Source organism: Danio rerio, chromosome 18 (genome assembly GCF_049306965.1).
Source record: "Danio rerio strain Tuebingen ecotype United States chromosome 18, GRCz12tu, whole genome shotgun sequence".
Lineage (NCBI taxonomy): Eukaryota > Metazoa > Chordata > Actinopteri > Cypriniformes > Danionidae > Danio > Danio rerio.
In genome coordinates this window covers 40257513-40279946 of record NC_133193.1, presented here as the reverse complement: position 1 = coordinate 40279946, position 22434 = coordinate 40257513, and the positions used below count along the sequence as shown (strand labels likewise).

The 22434-nt window shown below is 37.3% G+C and overlaps 1 protein-coding gene across 4 annotated transcripts in view; it reads left to right on the top strand.

Annotated features, from left to right (window-relative positions):
• The first annotated feature begins 488 nt into the window (after positions 1–488).
• Positions 489–22434, top strand: part of yap1 (Yes1 associated transcriptional regulator) — a 71891-nt gene continuing 49945 nt past the window's right edge. For 3 of the 4 annotated variants that reach the window (XR_012393715.1, XR_012393714.1, XM_005173662.5), the window contains exons 1-2: positions 489–1102; positions 4665–4900. Coding sequence is in view for 2 of the 4 variants with exons in the window: in XM_005173662.5 (XP_005173719.1) it covers positions 902–1102; positions 4665–4900 (437 nt within the window). In the remaining 2 variants the exon portion in view is untranslated. The remainder of the gene's footprint in view (positions 1103–4664; positions 4901–22434) is intronic. The other variant, NM_001139480.1, reaches the window with a different exon arrangement.

Genomic DNA, 22434 nt, shown 5'->3' with positions numbered 1-22434 from the left:
TGTTTGGACATTAACATCTGAATGCATAATTATCCAAATAATTTGAGGAAGTTTTTCTGATTGAAAGACTCATGAATGGCAGATTAACCTGCTGCTGCTTCTCCAATAAGGTAGGAAATTAAATATGACAGAAATGTGGATGATGTGTGGATAATTGACAGTGCTCTACAGTAAGCACCAAAATGATCTGTTAAGGAAGTAGTAGCCTATGTTCCAAAACTTACTCTTCGTACACACTCAAAAGTATATACTTTTCCTTCACAAAAAAGTACATACTTTTAAGGCATAGTGTAAGTATGCGAATTGGGACCCAGTAAATCACTCACTGCTGGACTTGATGATTTATCAATGCAAATGTATTATTTTTGAGACTGATCTGGCTCCATAAGGATGAACTATCGTGTTGCTTTAAAGGCCCTGCTCAAGCCCCGCCCCTCTGAGTCAGCGGTCACATGACTCATAAAGTTTGATGTCCTGCCCAAAGTTTCAGAAGTTGGAAGAAGAGAAAAAAAAGTTAGTTAGGTTAGTGAGAGGGCTGTGATTTTCAATGCGCAGTACAGTCACTACCAATGCCTGCGTTAGAAGAGCCGTAAACTACTGGAAAAGCAACACAGACAACGATTTTAGAAAGTTTAGACACCTTAGAAAAAGTTTTAGAGATACAGTTTTGTAGATATGCGCGTTTCCACATTTATTTGGGTGTTTTTGGCAAGCAGCAAAACACAACGTTGCCAATTTTTTTCCTTCGCAAGGCTTGGATAATTGATAAAGCGGCCGGACACAGAACATCTTTTTGGGTTGTTTTGGATTAAAATTTTCGCCATTTGTATGGTTGCAGCCGACTTTCCTTGAAAACGGTTTCAGTTGGATAGAAAGAAGAGTTTTACTTTTATCTGGAGTCATGGATCCGAACCAGCACAACCCTCCAGCCGGCCACCAGATCGTCCATGTTCGGGGAGACTCCGAGACCGATCTGGAGGCTCTTTTTAACGCTGTGATGAACCCGAAAAACACCATCGTCCCCCCTTCCGTGCCGATGAGGTTGAGAAAGCTGCCAGACTCATTCTTCACGCCGCCAGAGCCAAAGTCCCACTCCAGACAAGTAAGAGACCACCCCCTCAGAAACCACAAACAGTTTCCACAAACTTTTCCTGCGCCTGACACTGCAACTGGCGCCGGGGCAATGCACACTTTCAGCCTGCAGTGTCACTGCGTAGTATTTTCGTATAGTTTGTAATGACACAGTCACAGATTTAAAATATTTTTATTAGTTTTATTTGTTTGTTTTTGCATGCTTAAAGAACTGTAAACATCGTATTTAGAGATACATTTATGCAGGAAAATAAAGGCCGATTGCATATTACTGAAAGTCATAAATAGTCAAATAAAAGTGAAATGTCATTCTTGATTTGTAATTAAGAAATGTAAAATAAAGTCTGAACCTAAAGTCATACTACCTTACAAAGTATTAGTCAGTGTTATGCAAACTAAACTACACAGCACAAATAATCGTTAGGTTGATAGATTGTACATTCGAGTGGGCTGTCTGAATGATTCAGAATGAATTGCGAAATTAATTTAGTCCATTTGCTAACCCGTTTGACCAGTTCATTAAAAGAACCGACTCAAAAGAATCAATCATTTGCGATTTGGGCATCGCTAGTTGTGATTCTAAACAACCCACAGAAAACACACCCGACTTGATTTTTAAAATATTACATGGAGGTTTTGTTCATTACTACATCTGACTAATAATGTACACTTAGACTTTACATAAGAACTGTCTTATTTATCCATTTAAGGAGGTTTAATTTACAAATAGTATACGCATTATAAACTTTAGGTTTAAGTACTTGTGATACGAGGGGGAAGATGATTAAAATGGCTTAATCTGAACCTTAATTAAAAAAGTTTATGACAACAGAAGCGATCGACTGTTCTCGATCTTGGAATCACGTCTAGCGCATGCGCACAGATTGAGTTCTGCTCAAAGTGTCCCAGGACAGCCTGTTTCCTACTCCGCTCCTTCTGAAGCCAACAGCTTAGGCCACATCCGTTCCTTAACCTTCTGTTATTGTAAACCAAGCTGATAAAACGAATGAAAGCATCTCTCCAGCTAAGATTCAAGCATACAGCAGTGCCATTTGTGTGAAAATGAGCTGTTTTTTTTTTTTCCATATCTTTTTTTTTTAATCTTTGAAATGATTTGTGTTATCTTACTTCATGTGCTATTTGATGCGCCCTTTATTTACTGGAAACTGACTCATCCTGACTCAAGTGATTCATCCTGTACTTTGCTAAACTCCTATAATTAAATACATCTAGAAATATTCAATTCAGTAAACTTTATTGTCTATCACACGGGGGTTAGAAAATTGTCTTAGACATACGCTCTCACACAAAAACAAAACATACACTTACACAATTTAAAAAAAAAATCCTACTTAAAAAAAAAAACAATGGCAGTGGGAATAAACGTCTTGTATTTAGCCTTTTTTGCTAAAGGGACTTTATCATCTACCAAATGAAAGTAACTTAAAGGAACCATGAAAAGTATGAGTCTTCCACAATAGTGGAGGTTTTTCTTTTTGCTGCTACTATTAATAAATCAGTGAGAAGTGTTTGTCTCTCACCTACGTTTACTCCCTATGTTTACCAACCTTAAAAATTTATTTTAAACCATGTTTAAACCAGGCTACAGTGTTAAAAGTAAGGACAGATTCAATAAGTGATTTATAAACAACAATCAAACTGTCCTTCTCAATATCAAAACTTCTCAGTTTTCTCAACCACTGCTGAGCCTTTTTAAAAACTTTCTCTGAGTGTTTACCGAAAGAGAATTGAAAGTCAATTCCCACACCTAAATATTTAAAAGAACTCACCTGTTCAACTTCCTCCCCATTAATTAGCAAAGGGTCACAAAATGTCTTTATTTTGTTTGTCCCACAACACCTTTCTTTTGTCTTACTAATTTCAAGCTGCAATGAATTCTCAGTTGTGATTAAAATTGACAAAATCTAGATAATTATTCAATAACTGAGTATCCTATACACCAGGGTTTCCCAAACTTTTTAGCCCGCGACACCCAAAATAACAATGCCATTGACTCGCGACCCCTAATATTCTCTGAGGTGGTTATAAATACAGAAACCTTGCATGCAATAGGGCACACACCAATAGACTCAAGTCTGTTCTTTGTTTAGTTTTTTTCATGGATGTGAGTGCTGTAAATGGGCCAGAAAGTTTAATCTGGTGTTATAAAATCCATCTGCTGCACTTGACACTATTGCTGTGTCTTTAATATAATGTAATTATCCCTGGGGTCGCAAACCAATACAACTAGTAACTATAAGCTACTAACTCAATACAGTATAGTAACTATAAACAACTATTTTTTCTCTTCCGTAGGTTATGGATAAAATATGGTAATACTTATGGTTTAATAAAAATAAATAGATTTTTGAAAATCACCAGGCAACCCCCCTTCATTGTCCCGCGAACCTTTGGGGGGTCCCGACCCACACTTTGAGAACCACTGCTTTACACATCTATGCATGGGCTGCTATATGATTCTGACTGTATGATAATCTTGAATAAAAATATCACGGTTTCACGGTATTGTGACTACTTCTCTAAAATAAATTCCTTTTAAATGTATGGGGAAAAACTAAATCATTTTCCCCTTAGAACACTGTATATTTCATTTTGGGGAACATTTCAAATGTTTTGGAACAGTAAACATGTCAAATGTATCATTGACTTCTGCTGTCTTTATTAGTTTCAAAAACAGATTTCTTTACATGATACATCGGCATCTTTGGATATCTTTTCTGCTGGTGATACTGTTGTCCAAAAAAAAAAAGCTCATTCAAAAATGTGCATATACAGTAGAAACAGTATAACAGAAAATTTTTGGTGGTTTTTAAAACATTGACTTTTCCAAATCGCGGTGTGATTTGAAAACAGTTATCGTCCCATGCCTACATCCCACCATATGATCTGAATACTTGAGAAGTGTCAGATTTTCTTTGTCTCAAGTTATATCATTTATATAAATAGAAAATTATATTTACTTATATAAATATAAGTTATATAGTTTATTATATTATAAAGTAAAAATCAATCTGTTTAGAATATATAAGTGTATTTCAATTTTTACTCCAGATTTTCCTTTTCCTTTTTTTTAATTTAAATCTCATAGACTAGTTGAAAAAAGTCGAAATGAATGTTTTCAAACAAATTGTTGACTTTAATTGGACACTTCATCAAAAATTGAGCGTTCTGTCATCATTTACTCACTCTTTAATTATCACAAACCTGTTTGAGATTTTTTTTCTTTCTATTTAACATTAAAGAAGACATTTTAAAAACCTGTAAGCACTGACTTCAATAGTAGAAAAAACAAATACCATGGAGGTCAGTGGTTACAGCTTTCTGACATAATTAACATTTAAAATAACTTACTTTGTGTTCAAGAAACTTATAAAAGTTTGGAACCACTTGAGGGAGAGTAAAGCAAGAGAGCAAATTGTGCAAATTATTTAGGTTTAGTCATAAGTCTGTTCTCTGTTTGAGAGAATTATTGCCTGTGGGGTATTTGCTTTAAATCCAATCCTAGTCTAAATGTTTTCTTTATGCTAAACTAATCCTCTATCCCCGTATAGGCCAGTACAGATGCAGGTACTGCTGGTACCGTCACGCCCCATCACGTCCGGGCACACTCCTCACCTGCCTCCCTGCAGCTGGGCGCAGTTTCTCCTGGTGCACTGACCAGCATGGGTCCAGCAAACGCCCCACCTCAGCACCTCCGCCAGTCCTCTTACGAGATACCTGATGACATGCCGCTGCCCCCAGGCTGGGAGATGGCCAAGACCCCTTCGGGACAGAGATACTTCCTAAAGTGAGTTGTTAATGTTGCTTGATATAACGCGTACTACAGCATCATGGGTTAGGGGTGATTAATTTGTTTTGGTAAGTTTTAGAATGGGGTTAAGTCTGAAATGCTGCTGGTCATTTTAGAAGTGGAAACTTGTCTTTCAATTAGACTTTGAGGTGTCACTTTTTTACATGACTAGTTTTTATGTATTTTGGCAGTTCATTTACATGATGAAGGCAGTTTGAAGTGCAAATGTTTGAAAAAATGGCAGGTTTTTGAAAAATGCTACCATTATCAACTCTGTGTAAACTGCAATTTTTTTTTGGTTTTGTGACAATGGTGACATCATCTATATTATGCGTTCAGTCTGTAGGCGTGTATGAGTATTTGAAAACCAAAACAACGCTGCTTTTCCACTATCATACCGAATGGTTATAGGAACAGTCAGGTACTGTTTAAGATGTGTATCCACATGAGCCTGGAATAACACAGTATGAATGCAAACCATTCTCAGACTGAAATTCTAGGCACTTGTGCGCATTTTTATGCGCATTTTAGACAAATTACCAAAAAACAAAATAGGTTGATGGAAAGCCAAGATACGCTTAGATTTTAAAAATGTGCATAAAATGTATGCGCATAACTGAGTAGGATAAACATTTTATATTCGATAAGAAAAGATGTGCATAAACTACGATGGAAACACTTTTACCAAACAAATTCCAGTATGTGAATTAAAAAAAAGTTCATGTGATTTTTGTCAACTCAGGCTCATTCTGAAAATGTAGTCCCATGGACGTTTCTGGACACTGCGAAATACTTTCAGGAAGGTACCTATTTTTGCAGTTTTTGTTTTCGTGAATCCACGAGAAGTCACTGTGAGCACATTTTCGTATCTCAAATGTCTCTCGCAAGTGCTGTTCGCACTCACGCTGTTCTCGTGAAACCCACCAGAGGCCACTGTCGAACGACCGTCTGTCTGACTGAATGATTGACTGTGCGACCTGTCAATCGACTGACCCAGCCTCCACCTTCCCTAAACCCAACCAATTTTACCGATTGACCCGCCCACCTGCTTACTTCCCTAAACCCAACCAACAATTTACAAAACCGCCCAGAAAAAAGAAAAGCCCTCGTCTGATTTTTACCACATTTTCGTATTTTACCACATTCCCACCCTGTTATGAACTTGTTCACTTTATTTTTTGGATTCTGTTTTTGTCTTACCTGATTTCTGGAACCACACTTCCCCGGACTCGAATCAGTCGTCGTCGTGGTCAGCTCCTCTTAAGCCTCTGCGTCTCAAGTTCGCCGACGTACACAACGAGCTAACTGGACAAACTGCTTGCAGCGGGAAAGCCGTCCACACGGAGGTAAACGGTTAGCCTGTAAGCGCGAAAAGAAACAGTGTCATACCGCTTGTAGCATTCGCTTAAAACATAAAATGCAGCCAGACGTACCTCTGGTTACATAATTTGCAGCCTCCAGAAACATCCACGAGACTACGTTTTCAGAATGAGCCTGGGTTGAATTTTGTTATAAAAGATCATGTGATGATATGTAATGTGTGTGAATGAACAAACCAGCAGGCTGAAGAAACACATTGTAAAACATCTGAAATGCTGTTTTTGGTCATTCAAAAACACCTTAACCATTTTAGTATTAGTGTTATTGTATTTTTAATGACCTCTAGAACTGTCAGGAGCATCTGCACTTTGCGCCTCATGGCTTCAAACGCCACCACGTGTTTATTGCGTGTCGGCATCATCTTCTGAGATGCAAGTAATTTATTAAATAAAAAAGTTTATTTACGCAGCTTCTCCTACCGTAGCAAATTTCATTTTTACTGTTAATATTTGTCACCAGATAAGCAGGAAGTGACGATTTTGTTCTCTTTGACTGCTTTATTTGCACATCTTTTATGCGATATTTCCAATTTTGCACATAAATTTAAATCACATTTTTGGATGGAAGCATAGCAACTGCCATTATGTTGTCTGGCTGCCAGTTTCTTATACCTGGCTAGGCAAAAGTGCGCTATTTATTTATTTATTGTTATTCAATGAAGTAAATATAAGAAAAAAGTCCCAAAAACAGAAATACTTGAACATCATTTATATCGCTAATTTACATTACTGATTACATTATGTTAAAATGTCTGTGACTGGCGCATTTGTATTACATTCCAAACAGTTCAGTTATCAGCACACAGTGGAAAATGAAACCGTTTCCATGTTGACTTGCCTCAATTGGCGCGGAATGGAATGGTTAACCAGACAGAACTGTTCAGCCTGATAGTGGAAAAGTGGCTTTTATGACTATATGTCTGCAAACATGTAGTTTTTCTTAGCAAAGTATACTTGTTTTTGCTGATCATTGTGAATGGGGACGGTAATTACAATGTTGTGCATTTTTCAAAAACTCAAAACAAGTTTTTGAAAGTGATTGACTGATTTGAGTAGCCTCTTTTCTATATTGGCACTAGAAGTAGTCAATGAACTAAAAACTAAAATTAAGAGAATTTCTTAAAATTTCTCTTGTATGCAGATGAACGTAATTTTTTTATCAATATATTCAATAAGGAGATTTTTTCCCCAGCTGCTTTGAATATCCTTGTCTTTAATACAGAGTGTGAGCCCGTGTGCCAAGGTTTTCATTCTCTCCCTCTGTGTGTGTGGGTACTTAGAGCTTCTGCGGATTGGGTTTCAGAGGGGAACAAAGGCCCAGTGTAGCAGCATAGAATGACTGGAGGACGGGCCGGCCTGGTAAACTCATCTGCCTGGCTGCAGAAGCCCGTCCACGGTACATGGGCTGTACACAGGAGGAGTTAATAGGGCACACTGAAGAAGTACATTGTGTCTTGTTGTTGTGTCCTACTCAAGTTTGCAACTCATTAAACAGCTTCTATATTAGGACTTCATTTTTGAGTAGTTTGTGGGATGTCTGGAACGCTGACCCCCTGACCAATCGCTTCTAGACAAACATGATTAGTCTCCAATTTACACTGATAAAACAGAGAGCTTTTAAAACCAGATGTTTAGAAGAGGAACATCTGGAGAACATCTGCTTCATTTGGACCAGATCTTCAGGGGTTGAGGGACAGGAAGGGGAAAACGCTATTTGTGTAGACGGCTCACAAGACTAAGGATAATGTTTTGGAAATGTCGCAACTGCTAATGTGTCCAACAATAAGGACGACTAATCCTCAAAACTCAGCTTCAAATTTGGTCTGGAAGTTACCGGTCTTGACATGGTTGACAAGAGATTTTTTGTATTTACCATATTACTGTCGCCCCAACATATTAAAGGAGATATTTTGTATGAGACTGCTACATTAATTTTCTAGCATATATCTTACTTAAACCTTTTCCAGAGAGTGTGAGTTATTCTGCATTTATGCTATTGCATTTTTGCTTTGGAATGCATAGTTTATGCTACATATACACCTGGCATCCACACTACTCCAACGCGTATGACCTATGGAAACAAAGCATTTTGTAAATGGTTTTAATTAGTTTAGTTAATTTTAATTTTGAAAACGTTGGAGTTGCGGTTCAGTGTAGTAAGACTTCTGAAACTTGAGGTGCACCACACTGCCTTTTTATTGTTTTTAGAAAAGAGCAGTGTGCTGCACTTTTTATGTTGCTAGAAACTACTGTATCAATGGTGTTTGTGCTGGAGTGAATGACATCAGGCAATTGTTCTGCACAGAGTTGATTTTTTTTAATTGAAGGGCCACAGAGTACTCATTTTTAGGCACATCAGGCAGATAGAATATGGTGACAGTGGTGCATAAACAGCATGCAAATTACTCACTTCCAATAGAAAGCCAGTACCGAAAGGTACCTCTCACCACAAAAATAAAAAATATACTTTTTTAAAAATGTTTGCCGTGATCTGGCCTAAAACATATTCCGTTTAAAATGGAGACATGGCTATCCATAATCGCTTACTGATTGAATTTTCTGGACTATTATTAAGTATGATTTCCAGATTCATCCAAACCTTCTCATATGAACATTACTGTCCTGGAAAATTGCAAGAATGGATGCCAACAAGACACACACATGCCCAGTGTGCTTGAGTGTGAGATGTAAGATAAGGATTTTTTTTGTATAATGTGAACGGAGATTGTTCTTGTGAAAAAATTGAAAACTTCATAAGTTAAATGGAACGAGTCTGGATCAGAGTTCACAGCACATTGTATTCCGCTGTCAGCTTTATAACAGTTGTTAGTCATGTCATATTTAGGTCCACTTTTCTGGGAAACCATAGATTAATTTTAGATAAATTATTATTTTATGAAAGTGCTGAACTGTGAGCAGTTTAACAGGTTAATATTAAATTTAGGAATTCTGCGACTCTCATTTCACATTGAGTGTAGTTAGACTCTAGAATCACCTGATGCTTCATGAAGCTTGTCCTGGGAACAGAAAAGCACTCCAATTTATAATCAGGCCCTCTTCAGATGAAGGCTGTAAGCCAAGCTGTTTAAAACTGTGATTATCTTGTATTACTTTCAGATGACCACTACTGTTTTGTACTTGCGTGACCCTCAAACAAACTCTTCTTCTAAGGCCAGAGGTTTCCTTTGAGTATATGTTGTAGCATTCATTCTGGTTGCAGAAAAGCAGATGGCGTTGTGCCGTGTATCCCGATGGATTTTGCTTTTGGCCACATGCGAGTCACACAGCTAAAGGAAGTCTGACAAGCAGCCTGGTTTCCGTTTCGGTATGAATGAAAGGGCAGTTTGTGAATCCGCTCAGTAGAGATAAAGTGGAGAGAGAGAAAGAGTGAGCATGAGCGAGTTTCTTTATTCATCCAGTGACACTCATGTGACCCGGTCAGATATAGACAAACAAACAAGATTGAGAGACTCTGAACACACAGTAAAAGATCTATCGCGTTAGAGCTAGTTAGATTTTAGCCATGAACAGTTACACTGTAACCTTTTTGTCCTTCTATATTTAGTTCACCCTTTGCTCAGGCCTCAGTGGTGTCCCGTGACACTTTGATAGCAGGAAGAAAATGACAGGAAACACAAAGCTATCAGAAGTCGTAATCAACCTGCAACACCCAGTCATTTGAAGACCGTTTCAACGCTGCCTCAAAAGCCCAGGATTATAGGGAACTAGTCCTGTGGTGCTTCCAGATGTTGAGATTGCAAGAAAAGCAATACCGTGTTTTCTGGATTCAAAATAAAGGTTGCAAGTTACAACTGGTACAACATCATCGTTGAGAGATTAAAACATTGCATTGGTGATTTATTGTACATTTAAATGGCAATGATATACTAAAATGGGAAAAGGTTCAGATGACAAGCCACTAACAATGCTGTATTGTAAATGACAGGCCAGTTGTCCCTGATATCAATTTGCAAAGAAACTGTTGCTGAATAGTCAACTAGTATAAAAGATGCTGTATAGTCCATTGTCGATTGCAGATTGCACTGCAACCACTTTCACAAAATTATTCTATTTTACACAGAGATAATAGTGTTTCCATTCAGTTTTTAGTTGAAAATGTGTTTTCAACACTTCCTTAGGGCCAGTGCACAGAGATCTTTGCTCATGCTAATTGCCTCATGACTAAACAATGGCCGGCAATGTTCACATGTATACCAAAAAGGCAAGCGTAAAAGTAAGGCTGGGCGATATAAAAAAAAATGTAATAAATAAATTACAATATCATGTTTCATAAAATTTGATATCGATAATTATAGAATATTTTTTTAACAATACATTCAGGTATATTAGGAGTTTTCTTTTTATTTAACCACTTTATTTTAATTTACCAGCATTACTCAGGCAAACAGTTTTAATAGTCAAAAACAAAATTATTTGAACAAAATGTCTTTTTATAATAAAATAAACATAAGTGATGAAGAGACTCTTAAACTTGATAAATGTAAAAAAAATGGATAAATAATGAGACAGTAAACCTCAAACTCTGTAAACAACACACATTATGATAAACAAACCTGAGATTTTCAAGTAAAGGAACTAACCATCAGTTTTTAAATACATATTGCAACGTTACAAATTAAGGTAGAGTGACTTTATTACTCTCTAAAAAAATCTTTCAGATGGGGGGCTAGTGGCTGGGACGCAGAAGAAAATGAACCAAAAAGCCACTCTGGCGACAAACTAGGCGACTATCAACAGTTTTATCACAGGATGACAAATACAAGTAATTAGAAAGCTTAGGTATTTAGTCTGCCGTTACATGTGCACCGCTTGCTCAGGAGCCACATTTTAATAAAGCTAAATCCTTTATACTGAAACTTTATACAAAACGTTTTTTTCTACCATTATTGACAATGTTGTTCGGTCAATAAATATCGATAATGATTTTTTATTTTTTTTCACCCAGCCCTACTCTAAGCTTATTGGCATTCCTTTCAAGGCATGTGCTCAGCAGCCACATTTCAATAAAACTATAGCCTTTGTACAAAACTTCATAGCGAACAACTTTTTTATCGTTATTGACAGTGGCGTACAGTCATTATATACTGATACCAATTTTATCTACATAAAAAAAACCTAAATAAAATTGTCATTAAAAAAGTCTTAGGTGCTTTTTTTGACACACTACATTTTAAAAACTGGTCGAACAATGAGATTGGTACTTTTATTCTGTTACTGCTGAACATGCCTTGGTGGTGCTTAACATACGGCCTTACAAAACAGTCTTGGCAAGCTTAAAATTTGTAATGACAAAGAAGATTAATAGAGGCAAGAATTATTTGTTTTTCAGAAAAGAGTATTTCTGTTTTTCATTAAGCACCATCCAATGTAAGGGGTGATTTTGTTAATTCCCTCTGCTTATCACCAAGGAAAATAGCTTTGTACAAATGCTGATAAACGCTTTGGAAAATATAGACAATAAGTCATAATTTATCCCATTCTGAAAAAAAAAAAATCCAATTCTGTGTGCTTTACATTTATATAATTCACTTTGGAATGTAAGTTGAAGCATTTTACATTGAAAGGAAATTAAAACTTTTATTTTGAAAATAGTTTTTACAGCTCCTTAACTGTAAAACTGCCAGCTCCTTAACATTTGTCGTTTAGTGATTGAATATAGAAATACAGAATATAAAGAAAAAAAAAAAGAGTCATCACCTAGTCTTTTTTGAAGTTGGAGACTTCCCAGGTTTCCATCCCCTGTTTTCCCCTCTTGTTTTCCTGCTTTCATTATTAACCCTGTGGAGGACAGAAGTGGGAAAGGTCAACATGATGTGTTGACCTTTCCTCTCTTTCCCTTTTTCTCCAACAGTTTACTGTGAGCTTTGATTTATAATAGACTGGGACTGAGGGGAAGGAGTGGGGGGGGACTCAGGGCGGTTGAGGGTCATCTTGTTTAGTTCTAGCCTGCCTGTTTTTTTGGGACCACAGGAGGAGGGGGGGGGTTAAGTTCACAGGGCACTAACACTGAGACCAGGGTCATAAACTAATGAAGGATTCTAATTTGGAGAATGTGGCCAAATAGAGGGGCTAATCAGTGTTTCCGTTGTCTTATTAAAGCCAGGACTCGGTAGGAGGGGGGTTTAGTCCATGGGAGGCCGAGAAGGGCCCTCGGGGATGTGGACCCCAGCTATCACAGGGATTAGACCCTCTGATGGGAACCACCGTTACCCCTCCACCCACTTTAAAACATGCTGTTTTTAATTACTATACAAAGGTGTGGCTCAGAGTCTTTCCTCCAGGCAAAGTTTGTTGCCGATTGCTGCATTTAGACTGTCACAAACTTATTTCTCATCAAGAAATGTTGTGAAATACAGCTGATAAGAAGAGTTTTGAAAAGTTCTATCGTTTGTGTGTGGAGTTAAAGGACGTGACCTGTCATAAGAAAACAAGGTGATGGTAAACGCATGGTGTTAAGTGATTTAATGGACACTGTTTGGTTTTCGCAACTTACTTTGCCGCTAGATCAATGTGGCCTCAAGGTCTGTAAACTAAAAACTACCCCCCCTGTTTCCTTCCTGCTATGTGCTCCCACCATGGGATTTTCTTAGTTTGGGAAGGAGGTGAGCATGATTGGACACACTGGAAAAACACAAGGACACATGATGGCAGGGTTTTCCCTGGATGGGTATCATTAGGATTCTTTTATTGCCTGTGGTTTGTGGCTGTAATCTGCAAACCTGCATACGCACACATACTTGGAAAACATCCAAGTTAGAGATGCATACTGTAGTAGCTATTGGAATTGAAAAAAAAACTATTTATTTAATGTTTCATGTATGCTTTGTTTTTTTATTCATTTAGATTAACTTTCAGATGACACCTAATCTTTATAGCACCAATAATTCAAAATAAATTATGTGTAAGAGTGGGTTTAAGGGTTGGTTTCTCTGTTTATTTACTTGCTTTTTTTTCTTACATTTTCCCTTTGTTGTGGGCAATCACTTTAACTACATTTTGTATCCTTGCAATGTTGTCGGGTGGGTTCTCCAAGATGTGATCATGCATGTAGTATTTGGTATTTATATCCCTGATGAGTAGGGCCAGACAGAATCTGTGAACATTTTTGTACTGTTTATGCAGTGAATTTTGCCCCCCAAAAATATGGTATCGCAGCTAAAAACTTAATATATGTAATTAAATAAAAGTTTAAAAGCTATTATTTTTATGTTTAAAATGTTAATCTAATTAGATCCACCTATTTGGTAAACAAAGCAAGTCTCTCATATAATAAATCTACTAAAAGACAGAAAATATTACTAATATTACGTAAATAAATCATATGAACAATTTCATATTAGTCAACAATATTACTGAAATGGATATCACAGCAAAATAAATATTAATTTGCACACATTTACACAAATAAATAAAAAGACTCTATGATGGGCTAAAAAACTGTGGATTTCTGCGCGCGCAGAATCCGTGTGGGTCTACTGACTAGTAACAAGGTGGCAACAGTGGTGTACTGAAATTCACTAGTTGGAACGGTAAGGGACTTAACTCCATGGTGAAGCGAAATAAAGTTCTTAACTATTTAAAACTAATAAATAAATCAATAAATGAAAATGTTTCTAGTTTGGAGTAGGGCTGGGCGATTAAAATCAGTATCAATAATTATTGGCTGAGCACCATTGTCAATATCAACAAAAACAAAAAAAAATTCTGTATGTAGTTTCAGTACGAAGCGCTATAGTTTTATTAAAATGTGGCTGCTGAGCGTGCGCCTTGGAAGCAATGCCAATAAGCTCAGGGTGTAAGTTTTTCATTTCCAATGAAGGCGTGCAAATTGCATGACACGTGTATGGGAGCGACGTGCACATGTTGTGTAAGTGGCGCGCATTTTCCAGGCACACCTAGTTGAAAACATCTCAACTTTTTCGACTGCATTGAGTGCTCTATACACATATGTACACATACACTTATACACATTTCAGTAATTTCAGGAGACAAACACAGTGCATCCAAACACTGTAGTGCTTTTTGCTTTTCTTCATATACTTGTCATCCTCTGAGAAAATGCTGGATGATCGCTTACGAGAGACGCTATGGGAGCTTGAGTGCAAAGCCCAATGAAAATGGCAAAGGCAACCACAAGTGCACGCTTGTCACTTCATGTCAGAAGAACAACACATGCAAAAATGAATGCTGTGGTTTGCAGCAGTGAGGAGATTGTAAATAAAAAAGAATGTAAGGATGTTGCCAGAGTGGCTTTTTGGTTTCTTTTCTTGTGCGTCCCAGCCACTAGATTCCCACCTGAAAGATTGTTTAGCGTAGGGGTAATATAGTCATTTAACTTTATAATTTGTAATGTCGCAATATGCATTTGAATGATGATGGCTGGTTACTTTATCTGAAATCTTAAATTTGATCATCATAATTAGTGTTGTTTACAGAGTGTGAGGTTTACTGTATCATTATCATTCAGACCTTAAAGTTTGCTTTGATTGTTTAGAACTCACACTTTACCATTGCAAACACTTTAGAGTCTCTAAAATTTGTTTATTTTGTTATAAAGAAATATTTTGTTTATAATTTTTTGTTTTTGACTATTAAAACAATTTGCATTAGTAATGTGGTAAATAAAAATAAAGTGGTTAAATAAAAAAATCCTAAAATTCCTAAATGTATTAGTAAAACATATTCAATAATCATTGATATCGAATGATATGAAACATGATATCGTGAGATTTATTTTTTACATTTTTATTTATTTTCTTTTTTGCAATGTTGAGTGAAAAATATATTGTTACTCTGCAAGGATCCATTAAATTGCTGTAAATAAGTGTTGCATAATCATGCATATGGTCATTTGTAGAATTTAGATGTTTTTTTTGTTTGACAAAAAGTGTTTAATTGATTAATTAACAAAAAAGTCTTTGTCAACGTGAAATAATTATTATTTTTTTTCATCAAATAGTGTTGTGTGAAAGCATAGCCAAAATATATAAACTAACAAACAAACAAAAAAAATCACATTTGTGAGTTTCCGTATCAGTATTGTGGAGAAAGTGTGCTGCTCCTGGAAGCGTTACAAGTCCAGACACACACTGCTAGCGTAGACAGTCTTTGTTATTGAGTGCTGCAGTCTTCTGGGGTGGCCTGTTTTCTTTTGGATTTTCCTCGCACACTCAAACTCCATTTTTCTTTGGCCAGTTGGGAAAATATTTGCTTTTCTTCCTTTCCCCCCTCTCTGAGCGGCAGTATAGGCTAAATTCACATCCGTCTCAATTTCGAAACAGTTCATTGGGGTTTTACGGACAAAATATAGACACAACAGTATCATGAGGAGTATTGAGTTCATGTGATTTTTAACTTTATCTTAAGCCACTCCTGTCTGTCTTTAAATCCATTCATCGAGAGGCCCGGTGTGAATTCAGTTGCACTTTTGTATGTGTGAGTTTGGAGCAGGCGTGTTGTGTACCACTTTTGGTCGTCTCTTTGATGGCTAACGGTTTAGCCATCTGGGTCAGGCCTCTCTCGCTAGCTCCATTTGTAGCACATTTGTGTGGAGGACGGCTGAAGGGAGTGAAAGTTTGCTATTGCAAATGTGATCAACATCACAGGGATAGGCTGTCCTTCCCACAAGCCCAGACCACAATCATACTTTTGTTTCATGCATGATCAAGGCCTTTTTATAAGCCTATCTCCTAAAGTTGGGCGGTATCATTCTGCTGGACTGTGGGACGGTTGAAATGTTGTGATATTCAGTTACACTGTTAATATTGCAGTGGACAGAACTGATTAATGCGCTTTTCATGTGGTTTCCAAAGGTTACAGGGTGATGTCTTCATCGAGTCACGATGAGAAGGATTTTGTGAGGTTATTAGAGACAAAGTGAAACCAGAACTTGTTGATTGTTTCTGAGCAGTTTGCAACTTATTACATTGATATAGAACTCTAATGATGTTTAATTATCTTGCAAATTCAAACTGAATTTAAAGTCAAACCATCTTAATTTAAGATTTAAATGTTAGTTTTCTGAACTTTTTGTGTGTAAAGGGATAGTTAGGAACAAATTCTGGCATCATTTACACTCTCGAAACCCAAAAGAAGATATTTTGAAGAATGTTGGAAACTAATTCATTCATTTTCTTTTCGGCTTAGACCCTACTTAACCACCAACTTATCCAGCATATGTTTTATGCAGCTGATGCCCTTCCAGCTGCAACCCATCACTGGGAAACACCCATACACTCTCATTTACGCACATACACTACGGACAATTTAGCTTCACCTCTAGCAAATGTCTTTGGACTTGTGGGGGAAACCGGAGCACCCGGAATAAACCCACATGAACACAGGAATAACATGCAAACTCCACACAGAAATGCCAACTGACCCAGCCGAGGCTCGAACCAGCGACCTTCTTGCTGTGAGGCGACATCGCTACCCACGGCACCCAACAATCATTCAATATTAGGAAAAAAATATACTATAAAGTCAATGGCTAGTTTTTTTGGCTTATTACCTGCTTTACTAGCAGTCGCCACAGTGGAATGAACCACCAATTACTCTGGCATATGTTTTACACCTTGGATGCCTTTACAGTACAACATATAGTATTGTACAACAGCACTGATAGTGCCTTCTACTACCAGTTTTCAGCATTCTTCAAATTATCTTCTATTGTATTCAGCACATTATGATGCATTATGATTAACTTAGTTATTATTTAGCATCTATTACTATTCAGTAATCTATTGATCTGCTGGTTATTAATTTTTATTAAGGTAGCTTTAGCAGTTAAGTGTACACATGGGATTGGATAAATAATATATATATTGTACATATTGTCATATGGTTTTTGTTAACGTTAATATGGTTACTCTTAAATAGTACATAAAACAAAATGTTACAATAATATACAATATTTTGAAAAATATTCAAAATATTTTGATCATATTCTACATTTTTTTAAAATCATGTCGGAGCACACATCGAGATTTGAACTCATTGTACTGCATGTGAACAGCCGACTCATTTAGATACTACTTTGTCGCTTGTTAGATTACAGTGGCCTCCTTTTTGTAATGTTTGGTTTCCCAGGTCAGAGTGAATTCATTTCTCAGCTCGACTAGTGTGAAGCATTTACTTTGAGCAAATGTGTGTTTGTCAAGCTTGAGCTTTATTGACCACACACAAACGAGACACTTTTCTGTGTGTGTGTATGTGTGTACATATAGAAAGCAGAGTTCACCAGACCAGTGTTTACCCAGTCCTGATGTAACACCTTTGCCCCAGACATCAATGCTGCTACTGTCATAGTGGTGCAAACTGAAGAAGGACCTCTGCCTATGTATTCAGAGCAGTTAAAACACTGTTTACATTTATCAACAGTGCAGTCAATGTGTTGAATGTGACGCATTCATTTTTAGAATTTGCTTAATGGCATTTATGCTTTGGGGCTGTTGAATAAATGATTCTGATTGGCTGACGAACATTCAAAGGTGTTAAATTATTTTCCAAATAAGGCATGGCTGAAGTAGAGACATCACTCCTATAGTTTTGATTGGGGAAAAGTGTAACGGTCAAAATGGCGAATAAAGCCCGTCTACTAGTACAGGAGCCAATCAGCAATTGCTGTAGACTGACGATTCTCTGAGGGAGAAGCTCAGACCCAGACGTACGCTTTCATGACAGTTTGTGGTCCACTAACACACTGGAATCTCAGCAAATACTTGCTTCATAGACATACAGTAAGAAATATTTCCACATAAAGCTTAAAATCTCTATTTTTAAATGAACTACACTTGAAAACAAATGTTTTCTGTTTTTGTAATCTGTATGAAATGAGCATGAGGTACAGTCCATCCTGTCAAACGCACATCACATGACAGCAGCAACTACTCAAATGCCAACAAACTGAAGTGTACCTGTCTGCGGACTACGAGAGAGGGGTGTAACTTGCAGTTATTGAGATCCCATTAAAACTTGCAACATGTCCCAACGAGATGTTGTTGGCAAGATGGCGGAAATACTTACTAGAGAACATTTTCACCAAATGATTGGGTTTTCTTGAAATCCACAAGATCCATAACCAATTAATTTGATATTTTATAATTTTCAGTCATTAAGCAACTCCACTCGGTGACGACATCATCTGTTTTGTCATGACAGTTGGCCTACTCTGTGTCGCCCCCCTGTGTTTTCAAATAACAGTACAATGGCGAGCGTGTCAAGTATGAAAGCCTCCGCAAATCGCGGCTGTGCGTTAAGAACTGTGATGGTTGGGGTTAAGTTTGGGGAAGGTCTTAGATGTTAATATCTGATGGTTGTGTTTAGGTTTGGGGAAGGTGTAGACGTTAATAACTGTGATGATTGGGTTTAAGTTTGGGAAAGGTCTTAGACGTTAATAACTGATGGTTGGGTTTAGGTTTGGGGAAGTTGTAGACGTTAATAACTGATGGTTGGGTTTAGGTTTGGGGAAGTTGTAGACGTTAATAACTGATGGTTGGGTTTAGGTTTGGGGAACTTGTAGACATTAATATCTGATGGTTGGGTTTAGGTTTGGGGAAAGTGTAGAGGTTAATAACTGATGGTTGGGTTTAGGTTTGGGGAAGGTCTTAGACGTTAATAACTGATGGTTGGGTTTAGGTTTGGGGAAGTTGTAGACATTAATATCTTATGATTGGGTTTAGGTTTGGGGAAGTTGTAGACGTTAATAACTGATGGTTGGGTTTAGGTTTGGGGAAGTTGTAGACATTAATATCTGATGGTTGGGTTTAGGTTTGGGGAAAGTGTAGAGGTTAATAACTGATGGTTGGGTTTAGGTTTGGGGAAGGTCTTGGACATTAATATCTGATGGTTGGGTTTAGGTTTGGGGAAAGTGTAGAGGTTAATAACTGATGGTTGGGTTTAGGTTTGGGGAAGGTCTTAGACGTTGATAACTGATGGTTGGGTTTAGGTTTGGGGAAGGTGTAGACCCTAAGGCCCTTTCATGTTATGTTGCAGTCCGCAGACAGACCTTACTCCTCACACTTTTAAGCAAGAGTCAATTTCATTTCTGGAGTAGATTCGCCATTAAGACTAAGTTGTGAAATACGTTAATAGAGCAGCGCGATCAGACAATCATTATCCAGAGGATGATAATGTGTACAACGGCCTTAAATAAGGTTGCTGATCTTGTTCCTTTTGAGTGTGCATGTGCACTAGCTCAGGCAACCTAAAAAATGCTGATTTTGTTTGATTCAATTCTGATCAGACGTTTAGAAATTAAACTTATGAGACAGATGTTGTTAAATGTTGTTGGTGATTCCAAATATGTAATGTAATCATAAGGTTGGCAAACAGTTATGGAAAATTTGATGTTTCAGACAGAATGCCCGAGCATACTGCCCGAGAGGTGTTTCAGAGATGGTGAAATGACTTGCCTTCAAGGGACTTTGAGTAGTTCCAGGCAGGTCTTGTCCACATTACTTTCATATCACTACACTGAATGATTTCAGTTATTTCACAGGCTACAACTGTCAAAAATCATATCAAAACAAAAGACTTGTGGTGTGTCTCAGCAAAGTCCCTGCAAGTCATTTCACTCGGTGGCCATCTTTAAAACGCCTCTTGGGTGGTATACTCGGACATTCTTTCTGAATGGGGAAACATCAAATTCTCCAAAACCGATTGCCAAGCTTACTTGTATTTAGTTTCATTTCTAAACATCCAAATCACAAAAAATCTGCAGAAACTCACATCTGGTCGGAGCCCTCTCCCGGAGTATTGTCAGTCTATAGTAATCAATGATTGTCTCCTGTACTAAAAGGAGGGCTTTATTAGTCATATAGCCATCGATGATTGGCTCCTGTACTAAAAGGCTGGCTTCATTGGCCATATAGTGATCTGTGATTGGCTCCGGTACTAGTAGGCAGGACTTTATTCACTATATTGAATATTACAATTTTTCCCATTCAAAAAGATTTGAGTGACGTGCATTCTATAGTCTTTGGTCTCGGTCAGCTCCCTTGTTCAGTAGTCAGGGCACTGATTATGGAGTCTGCCATTTTAAGGGCTGTCTCAATCACTTTATTTTCAGTCTACTGAAACGTTTTCACCTTTAAAAGTCTCACATTGCGGCTTGAAAATCAGGGTTCATAGATGCGCACTATCGGCCCAAGTTCAGAAGTGTGAAACATGAATCATACGAACAAATCACCAAATATAACATTTTAAGAAACCTATTAACTTATATTTAACAAGAATGAGCAAAGCTGGACAGGTTAAGTACATTCAAGCAAACATTTATAATTGTTTGATGGTTAAATGTTGGTGGTAAATGAAGCAATCAATTTATATAGCTATGATATACTTTTAAAAACTTCCTAACATTATTAAACGAGAAATATTAATTTTGCTGTTGTTTATAAACTCCAGTTTTGATGTTGTACAATGAGGACGTTCTCATGTTGCCATCAGTGTCTCGACGTGTAAAGAACCAAGCTATTTCATGCCTCATTCACACTAGCAGCGACTTTGTGGCTGCCTGTCTTTCTGGGTGTTGACCTGCTGCAAACGCAGGTCTGTGTAGGTCTACAGCATGGAGAATACAACCAACCTCCGTGCGAGCTCACGTAGTACAGGTGCTTCTATTGGCTGTCGCTCAAGTCACTCTTTATTTGCATAAAATTCAACGAGTCTCAACTTTGTTGCGTCACTCCACACCAGAGGTGGGACCAAGTCATTGTTTGGCAAGTCACAAGTAAGTCTCAATTCATTGCCCTCAAGTCCCGAGTCAAGTCCCGAGTCAAGACAGGCAAGTCCCGAGTCAAGTCCCAAGTCAAAGGCAACAAGTCTCAAGTCAAGTCCAAAGTCCTATAGTTTGATTTTCGAGTCTTTTCGAGTCTTTTTAACAGAAAAATAAAATTTAAACAGATTATGTATGGCTGTAAGATCTGTATTTATTAAACAAACCTGTTTTTAATGAAAGAACATTGCTTAGATATATAAAGATACAAATGTAATTTTCTGAAAAAGTGCTAAACAATGCTGCGTCTCGTCTACACAGCCTATTGCACAAGAATGAGTTCCACCAAAAAAAAGAGTCCATTTTGCTTCACATCACACAGAAATTGCAGGTCTACTGCTGTCTAGTTCATTAAGTTTAGTTGTGCTATGTTATGTCTTCAGTGATCAACTTGTGATTAACTAAAACTACATAAACAACCTCAATGAGGCAGCAGTAGACCAACAACTCCTGTATGCTGCAAAGTAAAATTGAGTGAACTTGGTTTTTTGTTAATTGAATCTCGTGTGTGCTAAAGAGATGGAGATGCAAATTTGTCTAGCAGCAATGTAAAATGGTAGCACATATTCTAAATGAAGTAGGCTACTTCATACAAACAATAACGTTGTTTTCTTCACATAACGTTAAAGAGCTTTGCTCTCTACCTTGTGTGATGCTCGTGCACCGATTTCTTCTGTGGACAAAACTGCTTGTGAGCTCTCAAATATACGCTGCTCACGCGCAAATTTTCTCGCTCTCAAATATGCACTGCTAATGCACACATTTTCCTGCGCGCTCTCAGAAAATATATATAGAATTTGTGTCTTGTGTTTCCTCTTCCTTTTGTGCTTTTTGATATGATTTATATTGAGGCACTATTTATTAACAATAACCAAAATACTAAAATAGACTTACATATTCAATTTTTTATCTAATAAACCATAACATTTTGGCTGTATGTTATATGATGAGATATTTCCAGTTTCAAACACTTAAAGACACAGAGAATGTAGTAAAACTACACTCTGTATTTTATTTTATCAGTTCACAATTCTTAATACTACAGTATGCTGAAGCATTCATTAACAACTTGTAAATAATACTAGGCTTAAACATAGGCAGTATACCTAACTCTCAAAAACACTAGTATTTATTATAGAATTTACCTTAACCTCATAGTTTTTCATGTATTGTTGCTAAATAGTGTAGCAATATATAAACCATATAAACATTCTGGAATAATCAATTTACCAGGAGGATCTCTGGAGAGCAAAAGCAGGAAAATTATGAAGCGCCAGTGTGGACAAAACTCAAGCAAACGCAGAGAGACTGAATACGCGCGTGAGAGACCAGCAAATCAGATTGAAGTACCTGCC